Here is a 23,818-nt window from a genome sequence, read left to right on the forward strand (position 1 = left end):
TAAATGATTTAACCATGCTTACAGTAAAACTGAAAAGCATCATTTTCAGACTTGGTTAAAGGGACTTTAAAGTAGTGCAGAGTACACTGTTTCCTGTGTCTCTCTGGATGAAAAGCAGTGATTAAGTATTGATTGTTGTTGCCATGGGGATTATTTCCCGGGGACTCCTTTTCAAGTGATCATATTTCTACTTACTTCACTCATTTACAGGGAACTGTGCAGACCACCAGAATCTATATCCCCTCTGAAGAGAGATGCTTTTCTTCAATTGACTCATCACAGCAACATTCTATCCGGATTAAACTGAGATGACTAAGTGTAATTGAATTTAATGCCATGCCTAATGACTATCGTCACATCTCTCATTCTCCCTCTTTTTTTCTCCTCGTTTTGTGTACCAATCTATTCTTGTCTCATATTTTTTTAAAAGCAAAATTTCACCATAATGGTGGTATGTTATTAGCAAACCTCACCATGCAAACAGCAATGGCATTTAAAGCCATTTCAAACTGAAATGATCAAATGAGCATAAAATATTATTACCCTCTAATTGTCATACAGGATTCGCCTCATTGATTTGATGTGCCACATAATTATTGAACAGCTATTTACCATGCAATCCACAGAAAGGAACAGTTAAAATGTTAATGGGTTCCTAAAGTTGCCAATTTCTTGCTTTTTCTCTCTTAAGGTTTTGTGGATAACAGGCTTTTCAGATGAGGCCGCATTTTGAGTGACCTGAGAGAAGAGGAGAACCATTTTTCCTGCGTCTCTGTCTGTCTCATGAGCAGCCATGCCTGTTCTCTCACCTACCACAGGTACTTCACAACAGCTATGATGCTGTCATAAAATAAATTCATCATATTAAAGAAACACAAGTAATTTTTCCCTAATTTAAAAAATTATTTACACATAAAGAAATGAACATTGAAAGACAAAATGTTCAAAATCATGTACATGAGGTTCCAGTCATATCTGCTGCTGTTTTATTTTAGGTGGGAGCTGCCATGTTGAAATCACATGACCAGTTGAATACAACTTCCTTAATATTATGAAACATTATATATTCTGAAGCATGCCTAGAGTATTTTTCAATGGTATTGGTGACTAAAAATATTTGTTTTTATGTGATGTTATGGTACATGCACACTAATAGGTGTCAGTAATCCTGCTGTATCGGTCAACGCAACAACATTATTATATTATTCATGATTTAAAAAGTAAACTATTTTTGTTTTCTTGCATGCTGCAGGTTTACATGAGATGCTAGCTCTCCTCACCTCCCAGCTGCATCCAGAAGCTAATCATAAGGAGGATCTGGTCTTCCTCAGAGAGGTCTTCAGTGAGAGGAGCCTCAGCTATCTTATGAAAGTGCGTAATGCTGGATAAAATGTCTAATAGTGCTTTTGTGAATGATTATCCATCTGTACTGACCTTTCCTCTAGATCCATGAGCGATTGAGGCAGTTCCAGCTCCAGTGTCCGACCCCAGTGTTCCATAGCGCATCCTGCCTGGCCGAAGACGTAAGTGTGTGTCATCATTTTATTATTCATACCACAACAGTAAATAAATGTGTCTTTATAGAAATTGTATAATATACATTATCTTGAAAAAGGCAAATAAATCTTTATTTTATATGGATAGCAATATATTTCAATCAATCAATCAACATATTTAATCATGACTGGCAATTTGAAAAATATGTTTTATTGGGGTCTATACGTTAAATTAAAATTTAATGATTTATAAGCATTTCACAGATTTCTATGTAGCCTATGCTAATTATATGAAACTATACTGTCAGTACACCATAGTTACACAAATGAACTATATCAATACATTTGTTTCCATTCAAAGGGATGGAAACTGATAGGAAAACAGATTAAAAGATTTTCTCTCCTGTGGCTCCCTCTAGTAGGTAACATTAATATCACAGCCTTCATCTTTCAGTTGAAATGGCAGACAGTTCAGAATCATAAATTCATTCAGGGTCCAAGTCACCTTTGATGCTTGGACCCCTAATAACATAATATCAATATCCAGGGCACTTCAACATATTCTAAATGTCTCTCATTACTACATAAAGAAAAGTTTATTAATTTTAGGTATTACATAAAAATCACGTTTTAGTGCCTCAAGTTTAAGAGCAACAAAAGCACTGAGACTTAAAGTGTTAGTTCAACCAAAAATGAAAATTCAGCCTACTCACCCTCATGTCATTCCAAACCGGTAAGACTTCTGTTCATTTTCAAAACACAAATTAAGATACTTTTAATGAAATCTGAAAGATTTCTGTCCCACCATTGACAGTCTACACAACTACCCTTTGATCCTTCAAAAAGTTCATGAAGAGATTGTAAAACGAATCCATATGAATTGAGTGGTTTAGTACAAATTTTCTGAAGAGACACTATATAAATTTTAAGAAAAGACCTTGTCAAGCCAACATAAAGTTTGTCTTTCAAATATGTAAATTAAATGACCAAACTCTGCTGATTTAATAAGAAAAAATTAGTTTCCGTGATCAGGATCTTCTTATTGGTTTCCATTATTTATACATATCAGATGGAAAATAAGCCTATTCCAGTGGCGTGCAGTGGTGTTCTGAAATGAGGAGGCACATTTTTTTTTATTTATGAATCAATGTAAATTCATGTGCATTACTCTTAACGTTGACACATCTTCCTTGTTAAATGAACATTACTTTACATTACATCAAAAAAGAAAAAAAGAAACCAAATACAATTCTATTTTGTAATTTTACATTAGTCAAGTCAAGTCACCTTTATTTATATAGCGCTTTTTACAATGTAGATTGTGTCAAAGCAGCTTTACATTGATAACTGGTACATTGTTTGGCTGCACAGCATCTCTTAAAGAATAGTGTCAATGCAGGCAGATCAAAAGCACTGTTGAATATCAAATGTCAAGTCAAGTGTCCCCAACTAAGCAAGCCAGAGGCGACAGCGGCAAGGAACCCAAACTCCATCAGGTGACATCAGGTGGCAGACAAGTGGCAAATTGGTGTTAAAATGGAGAAAAAAACCTTGGGAGAAACCAGGCTTAGTCGGGGTGCCAGTTCTCCTCTGGCCAACAGTGCTTTGTTACAATTCAGGTTGCTATCATAAGTCCAATAGGATCGCAACATTAAAAGTATTTATTTCAGTTCCATCCAATTGAGGATCGTATTCATCACGCCGGTATGGACGGTTGTTGAGGAACTGTGTCGTGGCTGTCGTGTCGATGAGGCCTTCACAGGGGATGATCTAGTTGACTCAATCTCTGCTGATACTTCAGGGCTGCGTTGTGGTCGTGTCAAGGTGCAGGTCCTTGGTCTCACCTGGATACGGCCCGGATCCGGTTGACTACGGTGAACCTCGGGATAAACAGAAAGACTAATATTAGCGTAGATGCCATTCTTCTTCTGATGTATCGAGTACATCAGGTGTTATAGGAAGTGTTCCCGGTTCCGGCTGACCTAATTTATGCAGCCTAATAATCCTTTAACGGATTTGGAAATATAAATTGGTAATGTGTTATGTGTATGCCAGGTTAAAGAGATGCGTTTTTAGTCTAGATTTAAACTGACAGAGTGTGTCTGCTTCCCGAACAATGCTAGGAAGATTGTTCCAGAGTTTAGGTGCCAAATAGGAGAAGGATCTACCACCTGCAGTTGATTTTGATATTCTAGGTATTATCAGCTGGCCTGAATTCTGAGATCGCAATAGACGTGAAGGACTATAATGAATTAGGAGCTCGCTCAGGTACTGGGGAGCTAAACCATTTAGTGCTTTGTAAGTAATTAGCAAGATTTTAAAATCTATACGATGTTTAACAGGAAGCCAATGCAGTGTTGACAGAACTGGGCTAATATGGTCATACTTCCTGGTTCTAGTAAGAACTCTAGCTGCTGCATTTTGTACGAGCTGTAGTTTATTTATCAGGCGAGCAGAACAACCACCCAGTAGAGCGTTACAGTAATCTAGCCTTGAGGTCATGAACGCATGAACTAACTGTTCTGCATTTTTCATTGAGAGCATATGTCGTAGTTTAGATATATTTTTAAGATGGAAGAATGCGGTTTTACAGATGCTAGTAACATGGCCTTCAAATGAAAGATTGGTATCAAAAAGCACACCCAGGTTCCTAACTGACGACGAAGACTTAACAGAGCAGCCATCAAGTGTTAGACAATATTCTAGGTTATTACGTGAAGAAGTTTTTGGTCCAAAAATTAGAATCTCTGTTTTTTCTGAATTTAGTAGTAGGAAATTACTGGTCATCCAATTTTTTATATCAGCTATGCATTCCGTTAATTTTGTGAATTGGTAAGTTTCGTCAGGGCGCGAAGAAATATAGAGCTGAGTATCATCAGCGTAACAGTGAAAACTAACGCCATGCTTCCTAATGATATCTCCCAAGGGTAGCATGTACAGAGTGAACAGTAACGGTCCTAGTACTGAGCCTTGTGGTACTCCATATTGAACTTGTGATCGATATGACATGTCTTCGTTTACTACTACAAACTGATAACGGTCAGATAAGTATGATTTGAACCATGACAATGCAATTCCACTAATGCCAACATAATTTTCGAGTCTATTTAAAAGAATATTGTGATCAATAGTGTCAAATGCTGCACTAAGATCCAGTAACACCAATAGAGAGATACAACCACGATCTGATGATAAGAGCAAATCATTAGTAACTCTAATGAGAGCAGTCTCAGTACTATGGTACGGTCTAAATCCTGACTGGAAATCCTCACAGATACCATTTCTTTCTAAAAAGGAACATAGCTGTGATGATACTGCCTTTTCTAGTATTTTTGACAGAAAAGTGAGATTTGAGATCGGCCTGTAATTGACTAATTCTCTAGGATCAAGTTGTGTTTTTTTAATAAGAGGTTTAATAATAGCCAGCTTAAAAGTTTTTGGTACGTATCCTAATGATAAAGATGAATTGACGATATTGAGAAGAGGGTCTATGACCTCTGGAAGCATTTCTTTCAATAGCTTAGTCGGTATAGGGTCTAACATACATGTTGTTGATTTTGATGATTTAACAAGTTTAGACAATTCTTCCTCTCCTAAAGCAGTAAATGAATTGAATTTTTCCTCAGGGACACTACAATGCACTATCTGACACGATACTGTAGTAGACGGTTGCATGGTTATTATTTTTTCTCTAATATTATCAATCTTGCAAGTAAAGAAGTTCATAAAGTCATTACTGCTGTGCTCTTTGGAAACATCAGAAGTTGAAGCTTTATTTCTTGTTAATTTAGCCACTGTATCAAATAAATACCTAGGGTTGTGTTTATTTTCTTCTAAGAGTTTTGAAAAATAGGCAGATCTAGCAGATTTTAAGGCCTTTCTGTACTCAATCATTCTCTCTCTCCACGAAATACGAAATACTTCTAGTTTTGATTTCTTCCAGCTGCGCTCCATTTTTCTGGCTGCTAACTTTAGGGCCCGAGTGTGCTCATTGTACCATGGCATTGGATTAATTTCCTTAATCTTTTTTAAACGCAAAGGAGCAACTGAGTCTAATGTGCTGGAAAAGACAGAGGCAATAGTTTCTGTTGCAACATCGAGGTCTTCTAAGCTGTCTGGTATGCTAAGGCGATGAAAATGATCAGGAAGATTATTTATAAAGCAATCTTTAGTGGTAGAAGTGATGGTTCTACCATATTTATGGCATGGAGGCAGTTTAGCCGCCTTGACTAAATGTAGTATACACGAGACTAGATAATGATCTGAGATGTCGTCACTCTGCTGCAGAATTTCAACAGCATCAATATTGATTCCATGTGACAACATTAACAATGTATTGTAATAAATGTTCTATTTATCAACACCAAGTCAGTCATCAAGTTAGTGTTTTAAGCATTTCTACATTCATTCCAAAATAATAATAAAGGCAATAATAATTTAAACAATATATTTTATTTGTGTATTGATGTTTTTCTTTTTAATTGTCAACTTAGGCTATTTTGGATCATCAGTCATGCTCCGTAAACACCGTCTGTCACAGACACGAAAATGTATTTTTAATTTCACCAACCTGATTGGACTAAAAAAAAAAACCCGTAGTCATCATGCTTTCATTCAATTTCAAGTTTGATTTTGACGTGACATAAAGCGGTGATATCTAACTGGCTGATCTGTTTACTTACTTTTCAATTAGTCTTCCCATTGACGCCATCATTTGTTCATTCAATCGGACGCGCGGAACGTGCACGTCAACAAGAGGCGGGATTTATCGCACAAACCAATCATATCCAATCATAGCCAATTACATCCAATCATAGCGTGATGGAGACGTTGCCTCTTCTCACGTGACTTTCTCCCATTCATTCTCAATTACCCCCCACAAAACCCACCGCACGCCGGGGGTCTGATGGTTTTCTATGGTTTTCTATGAGAGCAAAGGCATGACTCCTGCTGTAACTTTACCTGCGGGTGTTGCTGTTGGGCAGTGTTCCTTAAGAAATTAGAGCGACTTGCGCTCTTTTTAATGTCATAATTTGTAATATTTGTGTTGTTTTATATATAATATGGATTATTTTCTCATCCTTTTTTTTTTTTTTTTTTTTTTTTTTTTTGAGGAGCCACTGCCTCCCTTGCCTCCCTTGCCTCCTCGGAGGAAACGCCCTTGGCCTATTCCTATATCCATGATGAAAGTGGAGCGGGCATTCGGAGAATCTGCGCGCCATAAATAGTAACAGTTCAAAATAAACAACGAGAAGCGTTGTGGAAAACGATACCACAATTTTCTCTAATTTTCTGATTTATGAACACAAATGGAAAAACAATTGAACTGGGCAACATATGAGTCACCTGTTAATGAAGTTGACTATACACAGCGCGAGCAGCCCCGCAGCAGACGTCTTTTCTTTTTTTCGCGGTAGGCCTAGGCTACATCTTTTTATGTCATCGTGTGTTAAAGCGCAGCTGGTACACTGCGGTAGCAGAAAACACTGGTTAAATTTATATTTTATTCTGGGGATAATCTGGGGTGGCAATGCTTTTTCTTAGGGTGGCAGGTATCCGCCCCTGAATTGTTGTCACGTTTTTGCATTTTTGATTACACTACACTGGTCTTGTGGTTTGCACTGACAGGTCGCAGAGGAGCTACAGAACGGACCACTGGAAGACGATGAGAGAGAGCTATTAACACTTCTTACCGCTCCACATGTGAAGGTGCTAAAGTCACACTTGTGCTTTCTGTAGAGATTTCCCTAACTGTGTGTGTTCATGTCTTTGTGGTGAAGAAATCTTCTCCTAATTGTATATTTGGCCCTACAGTAATTCACAACATTTTTAGAAACAAGGTCAGATCAGCTGCACGTAAACACTTGCCTCTTTAATTTGAAAATTACATTGGTATGTAAATTCTGTTACAGATATGAGGCTGACACAATAATTCCTCTTAAATCAGTAGGCTATTTAAACGAATCTTGGCGAAATAAGCTTAGTTAATTTTATTTGATATTGGCATTACAAAATAGAATCAGATTTCCTCCATGTGCCACAGGAGGAATTGTTTTTTATTTCTATTCTCTGTCAGTCCATACTGTATATCTACATATTAATTCTCTTTCGCTCTAGCTTTTACATGCACATTCTTTCTTCCATAGCACTAGTGAATCATTCTGTCAACTTTTATTGTGATTATTCTCTCCATGACACATCAGGCAGTATTAACAGTACATGACACAGTGGCACAGAAGAACTTTGAGCCTGTGCTCCCCCCTCTACCAGATGATCTAGACGATGAACTGGAGGAGGAATCAGTGAAGATCGTGCGTTTGGTGAAGAACAAGGAGCCTCTTGTGAGTTTCAGCAAACAAATATAGTAGTTTATGCATCATAACAAGTTATATTAAATGTATGTATGATGATTGAGCTGTTTTGTGTATAAAATGACTATTTTGTCCACTATCATCAAGACATGGGAAATATAGGCTTATATAACTTTTGCAATTGATTGTGGCTTTTAGGGTGCGACCATCCGCAGGGACGAGGTAACTGGAGCGGTGGTGGTTGCTAGGATCATGAGGGGCGGGGCTGCAGACCGCAGTGGTGAGTGACAGCCTGGTCCCTCCCCTTGTCAGCATAACATTTTTTCTTCTGTGCCAACTGTGTGTTTTTACACTGTGGCCGGACAAAAGCAAAATCTCTCTCAGCAGATCTGATGTAACATAATCCCGTGATCATGGGACCATCCAAGTCAAAAACTGTTCAGTCTGTAAAACCATGACAGATGACTCAATTCTCAATGGAAAGATAAAATGAGGGAATTGAATAACCATTTATTCAAGTGTAATGCAAAGAATTTACTGAGAATCTATCCTGTAAGAAATCCAAAATTATTTTTAAAAAGTGACAAATTAAATAAAATGAAAATTACATGTCAGCAACAAAGGAGACTGTAATCACAGCAGAATCATTATTTTCTTGATATTAAAAGCATTCATAGCGAATTTTTCTGATCACATGCAAAATATTGACTAAAATCCTTGAGATTATGATTTGCTTTGGGATTACAGATTATACTGGAAATATACAGAGCAGATTTAATGGTTGCCATAGAAATTCTGCTGAAATATGATTGTGTGCAAGGTTGTCCTACTGAATAATGGCTTTAGTATGCATGCAATGATATAACGTTCAATGAAAAAAATATGATTGAGAAATGTTTGTAGATATTAATGTGCCATTTTAATAATTATGCTTTTTTTATATAGTGGGGACCAAAAATCTGACATTAATCTAGGATTTTTATTTAATATATATATATATATATACATACATATATATATATATATATATATATATATATATACAGTCAGAATTATTGGCACTCTTGGTAAATATGATCAAAGATGACTGTAAAAATAAATCTGCATTGTTTATCCTTTTGATCTTTAATTCATAAAATTAGCAAAAATCTAACCTTTCATTGAAGGAAAAGAATTGAAAGTGGGGGGAAAATCACATTATGAAATAAATGATTTTCTCCTAAACACGTTGGCCACAATTATTGGCATCCTTTTATTCAATACTTTTTGCAACCTCCTTTTGCCAAGATAACAGCCTATAATGCCTGATGACTTTGGAGACCACCTGACTAGAGATCAGAGACCATTCCTTCATACAGAATCTCTACAGATCCTTCAGATTCCCAGCTCCATGTTGGTGCTTCTTCTCTTCAGTTCACTCCACTCATTTTCTTTAGGGTTCAGGTCAGGGGACTAGGGTTGGGAATCGTGAGAAATTTTCCCGTTCCGGTTCTGATTCCGGTTCTGCTTAACGATTCCGGTTCCGGTTCCATTAAAATAATTAAATAACTAATAAAAAATAGTAGTAATGGAAAAATGCACAATACTTGACTCAAACAGTCCTTTTTGTGTTTATTATTCTTGTAAAATGAATTTAACAGACTGTTAATCTCAACAAATTCACTAACACTTTACAATAAGGTTCATTAGTTAACATAAGTTAACTACATTAACATGAACTAATAATGAACTGCATTTCTACAGCATTTATTAATCTTTGTTAATGTTAATTTCAACATTTACTAATACATTATTAAAATCAAAAGTTGTTTACATTACAAATTTGTTAACATTAGTTAATGCACTGTGAAGTAACATGAACAAACTATGAACGGCTGTATTTTTATTAACTAACATTAACAAAGATTAACAAAAACAGTAACAAATGTATTACTCATGGTTAGATCGTCTGAAAGATTGTTTGTGAAGCTGTTTATATCTACATGACAACTCTCTTTAGATCAACGGCAGCGCGAACGCAGATTTGAATGTCGCAATTTTATTTTTGTCGAAGGTTAAATGTACACGGGTGAATCGTTGTCATTTAGGAATTAGATCATGTGGGTGATGAAATCGAGAACGCAATCTTTTAAAGATTAATCTAAGATTTCTGAGCGGTTTTGATTTATTTGATTATTTGTTAGTATTTGATAGAATCCATGATACCATGTATCTGAACAAGATGTCCAGGACCTCCAGCAGAAAAATAGGCCCACAGCATTAAAAATCCAGCAGTATATTTAACCGTGGGCATGGGGTACTTTTTATCCATGTGTGCACCAAACCCATCTGGTGGGTTTGCTGCCAAAAAGCTCTTTTTTTAGTTTCATCTGACCATAGAAGCCGGTCCCGTTTGAAGTTCCAGTCTTGTCTGACAACTGAATATGCTGGAGATTGTTTTTGGATGAGCGAGGAGGATTTTTCTTGAAACCCTCCCGAACAACTTGTTGTGATGTAGGTGCTGTTTGATAATTTTTTTTAGGCTTTCTGAGACTCAAGACTCAACTAATCTCTGCAATTCTCCAGCTGTGATCCTTGGAGAGTCTTTGGCCACTTAAACTTTCCTCCTCACCGCTCATTAGGACGATTTAGACGATTTGTCCTCTTCCAGTCAGATTTGTAACATCTTTAGTTGATTGGAACTTCTTAATTATTGCCCTGATAGTGAAAATAGAGATTTTCAATGCTTTAGCTATTTTCTTACAGCCACTTTCTATTTTGTGAAGCTCAACAATCTTTTACTACACATCAGAGCTATATTCTTTGGTTTTACTCATTTTGATGAATTATTAAGGGAATTTGGCCTTTGTGTTTCCTCATGGTTATACTCCTGTGGAACAGAAAGTCATGGCTGGACAATTTCATGTTCATGATCACCCTGGTGTGCAAAAAAAAAAAAAAAAAATGTAAATATGAATGGGAATATACTTCAGGGATATTTTACTCTTAAAAAATTCTAGGGGTGCCAATAATTCTGACCACAACTATATATATATATATATATATATATATATATATATACTGTGGTATAAAGAAAAAATATTATGTATCATATTATATATATATATATATATACATGCAAATATATGTACAATATATGTAATATAATCTATAGTATAATGTTATGAATAATTAAAATGTAAAAATTAGATATTGTAACAATACAAAGCAGGTTGAAAATCGGCTAAACGTAAAATAAGTGTTTAGTATCAGACTATGTTTTTTGAATGCACCATGATGACTCTTGACTGAATTCTCCTTCAGGTCTGGTGCATGTTGGAGATGAGTTGAGGGAAGTCAATGGAAATCTCATTATACACAAACGTCCTGAGGAGATCAGCCAGATTCTGGTGTGTTCACTATTTCTCTGTTGTTTTACAAAAGCTGAGTCATTCCCATAAGACTCCTTATCTGAAAAGGCACTTGTGTGATTTAGTGTCCTTTATTATTGTTTGTCGGGCTGCAGTCTCAGTCTCAGGGCTCGATCACTCTGAAGATTATCCCTGCCATTAAGGAGGAGGACAGATTCAAGGAGAGTAAGGTAAATGCAATCACTTTATTTGAAAGTCATAGGACAGAATAGATAGCTGCTGCGGATAATGTATGCAGTGTTATTTTATGTCTCTTTAAGGTCTATTTAAGAGCCCTGTTTGATTACACACCATATGAGGACAAGGCCACACCCTGCCAGGAGGCAGGACTGCCTTTCACACGTGGGGACATCCTGCAGGTGGTGAGCCAGGACGACCCAACGTGGTGGCAGGCCAAAAGAGTGGGAGACAGCAACCTGCGTGCCGGCCTTGTTCCTTCAAGACAGTTCCAGGAGAGGTACACAACAAAAATCATGTCAACAGTTGAACATTAGTATGTAAATTAATTAAAACAACAGTTGATTTATTCTTTTTGAATAAATATTTGAGGACACACTCATCTTCTTCTTGTCTCTTCTGACATTCGGCCGCTATGATTCTTCTAAAAGAAAGTCTTTGGTTCTTATTGTAACGATATCTTGTTTCTTTGTCCTAAATTTGCAGACGACTGTTGTATAGGATGAAAATGGGAACACACCAGAGCCCTAAATCACCCAGAGCAACACCATGTAAGTTCTCAGAAGCTACTACTCGGTAGCTGAGGGAAGTAGGGTACCTACTACTTAATTAGATGTGAGTTGCTTATAAACATTAAAACAAAAAATCTGTAAATGCAGCAGTTATTCAGCAGACAGGTGGATATCTTGCATCTTTTTTGAGGTGTGCTGACAAAACTCTCAGAGAAAATATGAAAGCGTACCTGTCAAAGACAAATGGAGAAGAACGCTGGTATATTCAGATTAATTCTTCAGTTTAATCAGATCTTCCGCCTTTTTTAACCCATTCCTGTTAAATGACCTAGGCAATATAGTGTTATTTGCGAGAAAAAATGTTGTTTATGTTGTTTATGTTACACTTTCAAATGTTTCCAAAGAGTCCTGGGTATCGATGCAGATTCTCGATTTGATTCAGATTCACAAGTTCTCAATTCAATTCCATTTTTTATTTAATCAGTTTAAGCTATATAATGTTCATTTTGGTTACATATTCTTTCTTTGTAATGCTGTAATTTATACAGACCAGTCCTTTTAACAGTCAATTTAAAAAATGTCTCATAGTTCTTTTGTTTCTAAAATCTGGGTATGCTGGTCATGCTCTATTTTTTTGATTCACTAAAAAGAACCGACTCACAGTTATCTCATCGCATTCAATATTCAATACACATCTCGCCCCATCTGCAAGAAGTGCTGTACAATACACTGAAATCGTTCATAGTATTTTAAGGATAGATATCAGCATAGGTTAAATGAAGATGGTGAATTTATATTTTTGACCAGGCCTGTCAGAATTGACAATACTAGTTGCAATATTCTATATTTATTTGCTTTTCCCATACTTGTTCATGTTGCAGCAATTGTGTTTGTTTCCTCATTCTGCTTACCCAAGGTGACCAATCTTGTGAAAAAGGTAGGTGATTTTGACAAAATGTCATTAAATATTAAATATTAAAAGGTAACACTTTATTTTACAGTGTCCTTGTTGCACACTTGTAGCCTACTTAGTGTAGTATTAACAGTAGATTTTGCATAATTACAAGCAACTTACCATAAACCTAACCCAGTAAGTTGTTAATTAATTAATATTACTCAGTAGTATTACTTATTTGTGTAATTACACTGTAACCGTGACACCTTAATGTAAAGTATAACCTAATAAAAATTGAAATACTTAAAAATTATTCTCAAATTTATTCTTAAATCTGTTAAATGGGTATTTCAGGTATTTGTTATTAACTTACAATCATTACTAGTCCATGAAAAGAACTACAAGACTCAATTAAATACCCAGTACAAATGCTGAAATCCCTGCGCTCAGTGCTTGCTGCTTCTTTTTGCTGTTGTGGTTCTCTTGGCCTCTCCAATAACTCTGACCTCTGAGTTTCTGACCTACAAAATGTCCTTGTAAAGTGTATATATCCCGTTACCCCACTGATTCTCCTTTCCTCCCTGTACCCTTTCATCTCTTGTGTTCTCCTGACCCACCCACCCTCCAGAGGACTGTGACAGTGAGTGCAGTCTCAGTGGACAGCACGTAGGTGAGAGATGCACCCTTCACACTGAAATGCACTCCACATGGCTTTGGCTCTGGATGATGCTTTTTCGTGTGGTGTTAATCGCTTAAAATATCATCTGGTTTCATTGTGAGTTCTTTGATACACCACAGAGCTCATGCGCTTGGCACATCCTAAGACCCCAGCCATTGGTCACATCTTGACAGCCCACTGCTCTGCTGCTGGCTTTGGACAACTCCCTCTTTGAGTTTTTGTCTTAATGGTTTTTAGTGTGTGCTCTTTGCTAAGAAGAAGATTTTTCTGCACTTACTCTTTGTGGCACTTACTGCTTAAAGGGACAGTTTACCCAAAAATGAAATCTTTACATTGTTCATTTGAGCCTGTATGCCTTTCTTCTGTGGAACACAAAAGGAGAAACATTGAAGAATATGCCTGCTGTTTTTTTTCTTTTTTTCAAGTATTCTGAAGTCATGTGGTACCTACACCGTGTTCCAAATTATTATGCAAGTGACATATCAGTAAGATTTCAGTACAATAAACATTCAGATTTTAGTTTTTCTTTTGTTTGTTTATTTATCCATGTCTTTTTAAATAACTGGTATCACTCTCGGGCAAAATAATTTGCCAGGTCTATGGAAACCGCACTTAGAGGTTGTTCCACATTATTAAGCAAGTCACAGTTCTCATGCAATATGGGGCGGAAGAAAGATCTTTCTGAAGATGAAAAGCATGAAATGGTGCAATGTTGTGCAAAAGGCATGAAAACAACTAATATTGTGTGAAAACTGAATGGAGATTATCAAATCATTGTAAGGATTTTGTGAGTGATTTAGAGCACAGCAGAACTCGGTCAGATAAAGGCTTATTAATGAAAGTTCCTGTCAAAAAAATTAATTGTATTAAAAGGGCAGCTATCAAAAAAAAGCCAGTGTTGAGCAGCAAACAGGTATTTGAAGCTTCTGGTGTCTCTGGAGTCTCAAGAAGCTCTCCATGCAGGCTGGCAGTTGTGCATAAAGATGCATTTCAGCCACTCCAAACCAAAGCTCACAAAGAGAAACATTTACGGTGGGTTTAGAAATACATGAAGACTCATTTTTAAATAGTTTTATTCACTGACTAATGCCGTACTACAATGGATGGTCTAAATGGATGGATTTCTGGATGGTTGGTGAATGGCCACCATGTTCCAACAAGACACTCAGGGAGCTGGCGGGTGATGATTTGGGCTGGAATATTGGGAAGTGAGATGGAAGGTCCCCTTCTGCAAGATATATGGAGCTCATAACGTCTCGGTTACAAAGGTAACCCTCATTCCCTGAAGGAGGGATCGGAGACGTACGTCGGACAGACCGACGAATAGGAATCTCGCTAGAGAGGCCAATCTGCTTCGAGTGTAACTAAAACGAGCCAATGCACATTGGAATGCAATCATCTGCAGCAGCTGCTCGCTTCACAGCGTGGGTATATAATGAGCAGCAGGTGCGTTGCATCTTCAGGTTTTCGCTGAGGAGCCGAACCGGATAGGCGGCAGCATCAGCGAGGTACAGCGACTGTGGCGACGGGACGTACGTCTCCGTTCCCTCCTTCAGGGAACGAGGGCTACCTTTGTAACCGAGACGTTCCCATTCGGTCAGTCACGTTCGACGTACGTCGGACAGACCTACGAATAAGAATCCCTACCAAAGCGCCACAGGGGCTGCCCCCTTCCAGCGCTCTGTGCAAGCCTCCTGTACCCCCTTGCTTATGGACGGTGGGACAGGGCTAACACAGAGAGTGTCGATCACTGCTGTTCCCCAAAAAACCCATTCAGTGAGACTATTGGATAACAGTGGGAAAGCATACCCTTTCACTGGAAAGGAACGCTGCGGAAGCCACATCCTTCCCCAAAGGAGTTATGTGGAGAAGAACATATGGACTAACCCCGTAGGGCTGTACTACATATGGAAGTACACGGGTGACTCCAACCTGATGAGAGGTGGGTTCTCCCAGAAGGAAAGACACGGGCTTCGTTTAGGAGCAACCGTGGAACTACACATATGGGATCCCTGTAGGGTCACACATATGGTACCCAGCCTAAATCCGGTTCTCAAGGATACAACGGAGTATAGGCCTGGCGCCAGACGCTCCGCCACGTCGGCTGCCGAAGGGAGATCGGGGGAATCAACAGGGTCTGCCTCGTAGGGACTCTCTGGAGTAATAAGCGCATGTAAGCCGACACTAAGCCGGGGCCTCTCCGTGCCTCTGACCTGAGGTGAGAACACGGGAGGAGACCGGCTTGACACGGAGGCTACAGAATCTAGCGAACGTGTTAGGTGTCGCCCAGCCCGCAGCTCTACAAATGTCTGTCAGCGAGGCGCCACGAGTCAGCGCCCAGGAGGATGCAACACCTCTCATAGAGCGAGCATGCAACCTGAGCGGGCAGGGCACGCCTTGAGCTTGGTAAGCCAAGGCGATGGCGTCCACTATCCAGTGGGCCATCCTCTGCTTGGAGACAGCCTTTCCCTTCTGCTGGCCTCCGTAACAGACAAAGAGCTGGTCTGAGGTCCTGAAGCTTTGGGCAGCGCTTGCAGGCTCACTACCTGGTCCCTGAAGGGAGTGGTAGGAACCTTGGGCACACAGCCAGGCCGGGGTCTCAGTACCACGTGTCTGTCACCTGGCCCGAACTCTAGGCATGATTCATCGACCGAAAATGCCTGCAGGTCCCCTACCCTCTTGATGGAGGCCAACGCAACCAGCAGCAAAGTCTTCATAGACAGAATCTTTAAGTCTGCTGACTGCAAGGGCTCAAAGGGAGCATTCTGGAGAGCTCGAAGCACCAGAGCAAGGTCCCAAGAGGGTAAGGAGGGGGGTCGAGGAGGATTTAATCGTCTTGCCCCCCTAAGGAACCTGACAACCAGGTCGTGCTTACCAACAGACTTGCCATCGATGTGGTCGTGGTATGCGGAAATTGCGGCAGCATGAACTTTGAGGGTGGAGGGGGACAGCCTACGCTCCAGCCCTTGCTGCAAGAATGAAAGCACGACTCTGATTGAGCATCTTCGGGGGTCTTCCTGGCGAGAAGAGCACCACTCGACGAACAGGTCCCACTTTAAGGCGTAAGCACGTCTCATAGACGGTGCACATGCCGAAGTGAAGGTGTTAAGTACCTGAATGGCGCGAAGCGACCTCAGATGCTTCTGACTCCAAAGGAGGAGATGGCGGGCGAGTTGCGACATGCGACGGGAGCATAGACCACCTTGACGGTTGATGTACGCAATAGTCGCAGTGTTGTCCGTACGGACCAGCACATGCTTGCCCCGTAACGGCCCTTTCAGGCGGCTCAGGGCAAGGCGTACTGCTAGCAACTCGAGGCAGTTGATGTGCCAATGCAGTTGGGGGCCCGTCCAAACCCCTGATACTGCATGCCCGTTGTACGTGGCACCCCAGCCGGCGGCAGAGTCATCTGTGAACACCACAGCATGCCGGGACACCTGCTCTAGGGGCACTCCTGCCCGAAGAAACAAGAGGTCTGACCACTAGCTGAAGGTTTGCCACTCGGAACGTACCGCATTGCCACGCCCATCTCGGGACTCGGCCGTGAAGTCAGTGCTGAAGCAGTCTCATATGAAGCAAACTGAGCGGAGTTACTGCCGCTGCGGCTGCCATATGCCCCAGGAGCCTCTGAAAGAATTTCAGTGGGACCGCTGTCCTGCCTTTGAACGTATTCAGGCAGTTCAACACCGACTGAGCATGTTCCTCTGTGAGGCGTGCTGTCTGTTCGACCGAATCCAACTCCATACCGAGAAAAGAGATCCTCTGCACAGGGGAGAGTTTGCTCTTTTCCCAGTTGACCTGAAAGCCCAACTGGCTGAGGTGACTGAGCACCAGGTGCCTGTGTTCGCACAACTGAACCCGAGACTGCGCTAACATAAGCCAGTCGTCGAGATAGTTGAGGATGCGAACACCCTGTTCTCTCTTGGGAACAAGGGCTCCCTCCACGACCTTCGTGAAGACGCGGGGAGACAGGGCCAGCCCGAATGTTAGGACCTTGTACTGATATGCTCGACCCTCGAACGCAAAGCGCAGGAACGGCCTGTGTCGAGGTAGAATTGAGACATGAAAGTACGCGTCCTTCAGGTCGATCGCTGCAAACCAATCTTGGGGACGGATGCACTCGAAAATGCGTTTCAGTGTGAGCATTTTGAACGGTAGCTTGTGGAGGCTCCGATTCAAAACTCGCAGGTCCAAGATCGGACGTAACCCACCGCTTTTCTTGGGTACAATGAAGTGGGGACTGTAGAACCCTGACCTCATATCGGCTGGAGGGACCGGCTCTATCGCGTTCTTCACCAGTAGGACCGCGATCTCCGCATGCAAGACATGGGCATCGACAGCTTTTACTGAAGTGAAGTGGATGCCTCTGAAATCTGATGGTCCGAATGAGCCAGCGAGACGGACTGGGGAGCACTAACCAGGCTCGCAGAGACCGTACAAGCGGGATCAAAGGAACCGTAGGCGTACCCGCAGTGACGCGGCTCGGGAGGCTCTCTTAGCAAGGCAGCCCGTAACGGGGTCTGAGTGAGCTGAGCAACACTTACCTGGTTCCAAGGTCGGGCAGGGGTGCAGGAGAGGCTTTGGCCGCCTTCTCGAACTGCACGCTGCTGCCCTCTGGTGAAGGAAGAGGGGGATGAGAGTGGAGAGGTTCTTGCCCTCCCACTGCTCTCCGTGCCCTCTTCGGACCAGGAGATGGAGGAAACTGCTCTTTTTTTGAAAATTTGGGTACCGCTGGCTGAACAGAAACAAAATGAAACAAAGGATTTACTACCCGGCCCTCCTCCGGGGGAAGGAGTGGTGCAGTCACCATCTCCTGAAGAGCAGTCCCAGCCATCTCCGGGTCGCCCGTCCTAGGGCCTCTTGCTCTTGGCTTTACCACCCTTCTTGGCGGGGGCCTGGACGGGCTGGGCACCCCGCTTGCGACTGGCTCCACGGTGCCGCTTGGATGGAGGCTGCTGCTGTGGTGCGGGAGCGGGGGCAGCCGCAGGGGGCGGATGGGTGGACGCAGCAGCTGACCGCCGCGGCAGGATGTGACTGATGGTCTCAGTCTGCTTCTGTACAGCTGAGAACTGCTGGGCGAAGTTCTCGACCGCGTCGCCGAAGAGGCCGGTCTGGAACATGGGGGAATTAAGGAACCTGACTTTGTCGGTATCCCTTATGTTGGCCAGACACAGCCAGAGATGGCGTTCCTGGACCACCAAAGTGGACATCGCACGACCCACTGACCGCGCCATAACCTTCGTCGCACGAAGCGCAAGGTCCGTCGCAGCACAAAGTTCCTGGAGAACTTGTGGATCATGACCACCCTCGTGCAGGTCCTTCAGTGCCTTGGCCTGATGGACCTGCAACAACGCCATAGCGTGTAAGGCGGAAGCGGCTTCCCCGCAGGCTTGGCGAGCCCTGCCGGTAAGATCCAGCAGCTGCTGCATATGATTGCATGCCAATGTACATTGGCTCGTTTTAGTTACACTCGAAGCAGATTGGCCTCTCTAGCGAGATTCCTATTCGTCGGTCTGTCCGACGTACCTCGAATCTAACCGACTGAATGGGAACTGGCCATTTTCAGCTATGGTATAAAAAGGAGGATAGTGCCTTCTGAAATACAATGCACTATGCACTATCCCATGCTGCAAAAAAACACCACAGCAATAAAACTGTTTAAAAATGTATTTCTAAACCCACCGTAAATGTTTCTCTTTGTGAGCTTTGGTTTGGAGTGTCTAAAATGCATCTTTACCCACAACTGGCAGCCTGCATGGAGAGCTTCTTGAGACTCCAGAGACACCAGCAGCTCAAACACCTGTTTGCTGCTCAACACTGGCTTTTTTATAGCTGCCCTTTTAATACAATTAATTTTTTTGGCAGGAACTTTCATTAATAAGCCTTTATCTGACCGAGTTCTGCTGTGCTCTAAATCACTCACAAATCTTATGATAATTTGATAATCTCCATTCAGTTTTCACACAATATTAGTTGTTTTCATGCCTTTTGCACAACATTGCACCATTTCATGCTTTTCATCTTCAGAAAGATCTTTCTTTCTCCCCATATTGCATGAGAACTGTGACTTGCTTAATAATGTGGAACAACCTCTAAGTGCGGTTTCCATAGGCCTGGCAAATTATTTTGTCTGAGATTGATACCAGTTATCTGAAAAGATATGGATAAATAAACAAACAAACATTTTCTTAGAAAAACTAAAATCTGAATGTTTATTGTACTGAAATCTTACTGATATGTCACTTGCATAATAATTTGTAACACGGTGTATGTGTGAGGAACACATATACATTTAAGTCATTATTCATTTATATAATATAAATATACAGTAATTATTATAATCTTCCCCTTTGCTGTAGATCTCATGTCTCATTTGCACTTCCACATAATCAAATTTCAATGTTTTGTCATGTCACTTTGACATAAAATTGTAGATTCAAAGCATGAATAATGGCGCTTTTTTGTCATTTTAGATTTTGACCGTCCCAGTCCCTATTCACTATTCTTTTTACGGGAAGAAAAAAAAATGGCCAGTACGTTCTTCAGCATTTCTGTTTAAGTGTTCCATTTCCGCCACATAAGAAATCAAATCAAAGTCATAATTATTGCATAAAAGTGGAAATTATGAGATAAAAAGACATAATTAAAAAGTCAAACTAGTCATAATTTTGACTTTTTATCTCATCATTTCAAACTTATCTCATATTTCTGATAAACCAAAGCATGATATTTTTTCTTATGTGATGGAAATAGGCTTCCATAGGAAAGGAAATCATACGGTTTGAAACATTTATTTTTGGATGAACTTTCTTTAAGTATAAAGCAAAGGTGCACTGCTATAGCCAGGGAACTATTGCTTTGGGCTGATGGCTCACGCAGGCTTTGGCATGGCTGATAGCTTGTGATAGTTTTTATAGAATTATGCTGGATGTGTGATGGTCTAACATTAGTTGTAGTTTCTCCAAAGTGTAAGGCGGTGGCACCGTCCTGTGGCCAGGCCTTTTCCTGGGAGTTTTACTCAGGTACCACGTTTCATTCATACTTGTTAGGTGAATAGATGCATTGCTGCTTTAACTTATTCACTGCATATTAAATAGTACAAAGCAGATGAACAGCATGCTGCTATTTCCTCCTGAGATGCAGCAGTTACATAAAATCAGCAGCCGTGTGAGAGACATGATATTTTTAGTCTGGAGGATGCCCCTCTTTCCACCCTTGTCTTTTTGTCTGATCTTTTTATCATGTAATTCTGTCATGTCTATTTCTGATCTTCTCTGTTTTTAGATGGTCTTTTCCTTTGTTGATATATTGAAAAATCTCTTTGCTCTCACAGCTGGTCTAAGAAGAAGCTTCAGGCTGAGCCGCAAGGATCATCAGGGTTCAACCAAAGAGTCTCACCCAGCGGAGTCCACAGAGAATGAGTTCCTCATATATGAAGAGGTGACCCTACATCAGATGAGACTTCAAGATAAACCAAGACTTGTGGTTCTGATAGGTAAGACTCAAGGGATTTCAGAGCAATCTAAATAAGCCAGTCTTTTGTTTGCCTTCAGAATGTCATTTTCTTTGTTTTGTTTTTCTCTTCAGGATCTCTTGGTGCTCGGATCAATGAGCTGAAGCAGAAGGTGATTGCTGAGAATCCTCATCGGTATGGTGTTGCTGTGCCACGTGAGTTTACTTTTTACATTAGTTATACATTAGAGACTGGGGAGGTCCTTCCTGGTACATGAAGAAGCTGAATCAAAGTAGAACTTATTCTTGCTTCAAATTAACAACCTGAAGTTGAAGAGCTTCTAATCTCATTGGATGTCATATATTGCAAAATCATGTCATATGTCAACTACATGTCATATATTGCAAGATCACATGTGATTTTAACTGAAATGATTGTAGACTTGTATAATCATTTTCCAACAGACACAACAAGACCCAGGAAGAGCCATGAGAAGGAGGGTGTAGAATACCACTTCATCTCCAAGCAGGCTTTTGAGGCTGACATACAATCTAATAAGTATGTTTTATGAAATAGTTTTAATATGTTGAATGCACTTTTGGTCAGTATTGTAACACATCTCTGTGGTATTTTGTTAAGGGCATAGTTCACCCCAAAAATTGAATACTTTGGCTACCAGCTATTGTAATTACATGGAAATTTTCTTCTTGAGAATGAGTAAATGATGACAGATTTTTCATTTTTGGGTGAACTATCTCTTTAGTAGTGTTATAAAATTTGATTTTACTGAAATTTGATTTGATTGACGAAAAACACATATTGTGCATGTCCAGGTTTATTGAATATGGTGAATATAAGAATAACCAATATGGGACGAGTCTGGAGTCAATCCGGAGTGTCCTGGCGAGAAGTAAAGTGTGTCTGGTAGATGTTCAACCTGAGGTAAATATAGCATTCTCTTATTGTTACTATTGTCAGTTTACTTGATTTTCTCTGTATTTCTGATTCTCAGCTCTTGTGAAATGTGCAGTGTCATAGAAATTTTCAAACTAATTTTATTTGACTTAAGGTGCTTAGCAACCCAGTTGCCTATGCCGGGCTCTAACCACCTGGGGGTGGTTATCACCGTCTTACCACTTCCAAAGTGTCTGCTATATTCTTTAGTGCTTCCCTTCTTTAGCTGTGCAACATCAAGACACCACTCCCAAGTCACTCTTTGCAGTAATAAGGTTTATTAGTGGCCAGCCGGGAGTCACTTCAGACACAGCAGAGCAGCTCTACGACCAGAAAAATACACACACTACTTGCAGGTTATTTTCAAAAATAACCAAGTTACACACGGTTTGCACAAGCTGAACAGTTTCTTCAATTTGATTGGTTATTCTCATCTGGGCTGACAATGGCAGCTGTCAGTTTCCTGGTGTCAAACACTGATGTCTAGACTATTTAATCATGTGATATGCATAAAGATAGCACATAGCCTTGGCCACTTAAAGTCCCCCTGCAGTCAATATTTTTTTTTCTCTTGAAACTCATCTTTGATAATGAAAATAACATATTTTTAAAAAAAATTTCCTGTGAAAATAATTTCCTAATGCTTTAAAAGAGCTTCAATGTGACACCACACCCTTGCTTCATTTAGTATATGTGGATCCATGAATATGCTTTTTAGTGATTATAAAGGGAGCTGTCTTTGCGCGCTTTCTAGGTTATATATTATCCATTCAGAATTTGAATAAAAGTCGACATAACGGTAATTGATATTAGCCTTTGGTGTGACTACATTATCAAACAGCTAATAAAGTGTTGCTAATGCCACAAACCATGTTCCCATTCGCTATCTCAGCGTCAGACAGCTGCCTTCTAACAATCAGCATCATTAGAAATAATGATACGAAAAGCCCCGCCCCGCACATTGACAGGATTGGTTACATGTTCATGATGGAAGGAATTAGGGGCGGTTTCAGACCGTGTTTTTGAGACGGTCTTTGGGACACTGCAGTTTTAAAGAAAAAATACTCAGCAATGGTGTTGACTGATGAATTTGCACATGGTTTTCTTAAAGCACATTAAAAACACCACATAGACATATAAACGTTAAAAAAACTTGATTTTCACCAAAGAGGGTCTTTAAGTTCTAACACATTTGTTCCATTTTCCTCTGGGGCCTATTTTTTGAACGTACCCTTTACCTTCTTAAAAATCATAAGCACAGAACATATCAACATTTCACTTTACAATACAAGTATATAATATAAATATAGAATTTTATAATTTTGAGAGCATAAAATATAAATCAAATAATAAGATAAGAATTTTTATATTCCTTGTAACACTTCCATTACCAATCTTTTGAAAGAAAACATTTCATTTTCCACCAATAATTTCCACCACAGTACTAATACATAATTTTGTTTAAATAAGCAAGAGAAATTGCACCGAACTTGATAACTCCCTCTTTCATGGGAAAAAGAGTAACACTTTGTTTTACAGTCCTGTTCCCCATGTACGTACGATGTACTTATTATAGTATTTACAATAACTGGTAATAACTAGGTACTAACCCTGAACCCAAACCTAAACCTAACATTAACCCCTGTAGTTACCTTATATTACCCAGTATTTTCTAGTACACATACACTCTAAAAAAAAAATTGTACACTGTACTGTATTAATTTAACGGAATTTTCCATATTTATTTTTTACAGGTGTTTTACTTGTATTTTGAATTTTGCAGTTCATTGAGTTATGTTTTAGGGTTAACAGAAATGTCCATAAAATTACTTGATAATGTCCGGGTAATAAGCTGTCAGTACTTTTTCTGTTATTTTATGGATTTATTTTTTACAGTGCTGTAAAATAAAGTGCAACCAGAAAAAGTCATA

At 40.0% G+C, this 23,818-nt stretch overlaps 1 protein-coding gene across 4 annotated transcripts in view; it reads left to right on the plus strand.

Annotated features, from left to right (window-relative positions):
• mpp3b (MAGUK p55 scaffold protein 3b) overlaps nt 1–23,818 on the plus strand; it is a 30,974-nt gene that overhangs the window by 5,721 nt on the left and 1,435 nt on the right. For 2 of the 4 annotated variants that reach the window (XM_051915535.1, XM_051915536.1), the window contains exons 2-18: nt 692–818; nt 1,253–1,371; nt 1,446–1,523; nt 7,125–7,205; nt 7,700–7,837; nt 8,006–8,087; nt 11,111–11,196; nt 11,313–11,387; nt 11,478–11,674; nt 11,881–11,945; nt 12,823–12,843; nt 13,430–13,471; nt 20,437–20,502; nt 20,814–20,975; nt 21,068–21,148; nt 21,398–21,491; nt 21,767–21,875. In XM_051915535.1, coding sequence (XP_051771495.1) covers nt 794–818; nt 1,253–1,371; nt 1,446–1,523; nt 7,125–7,205; nt 7,700–7,837; nt 8,006–8,087; nt 11,111–11,196; nt 11,313–11,387; nt 11,478–11,674; nt 11,881–11,945; nt 12,823–12,843; nt 13,430–13,471; nt 20,437–20,502; nt 20,814–20,975; nt 21,068–21,148; nt 21,398–21,491; nt 21,767–21,875 — 1,521 coding nt within the window. In that variant the 5' untranslated portion in view covers nt 692–793. Of the gene's footprint in view, nt 1–210; nt 319–691; nt 819–1,252; nt 1,372–1,445; nt 1,524–7,124; nt 7,206–7,699; nt 7,838–8,005; nt 8,088–11,110; nt 11,197–11,312; nt 11,388–11,477; nt 11,675–11,880; nt 11,946–12,822; nt 12,844–13,429; nt 13,472–20,436; nt 20,503–20,813; nt 20,976–21,067; nt 21,149–21,397; nt 21,492–21,766; nt 21,876–23,818 lie in introns of all 4 variants that reach the window. The other 2 variants (XM_051915537.1, XM_051915538.1) reach the window with 2 other exon arrangements.

Source organism: Ctenopharyngodon idella, chromosome 12 (assembly GCF_019924925.1).
Source record: "Ctenopharyngodon idella isolate HZGC_01 chromosome 12, HZGC01, whole genome shotgun sequence".
Classification (NCBI taxonomy): domain Eukaryota; kingdom Metazoa; phylum Chordata; class Actinopteri; order Cypriniformes; family Xenocyprididae; genus Ctenopharyngodon; species Ctenopharyngodon idella.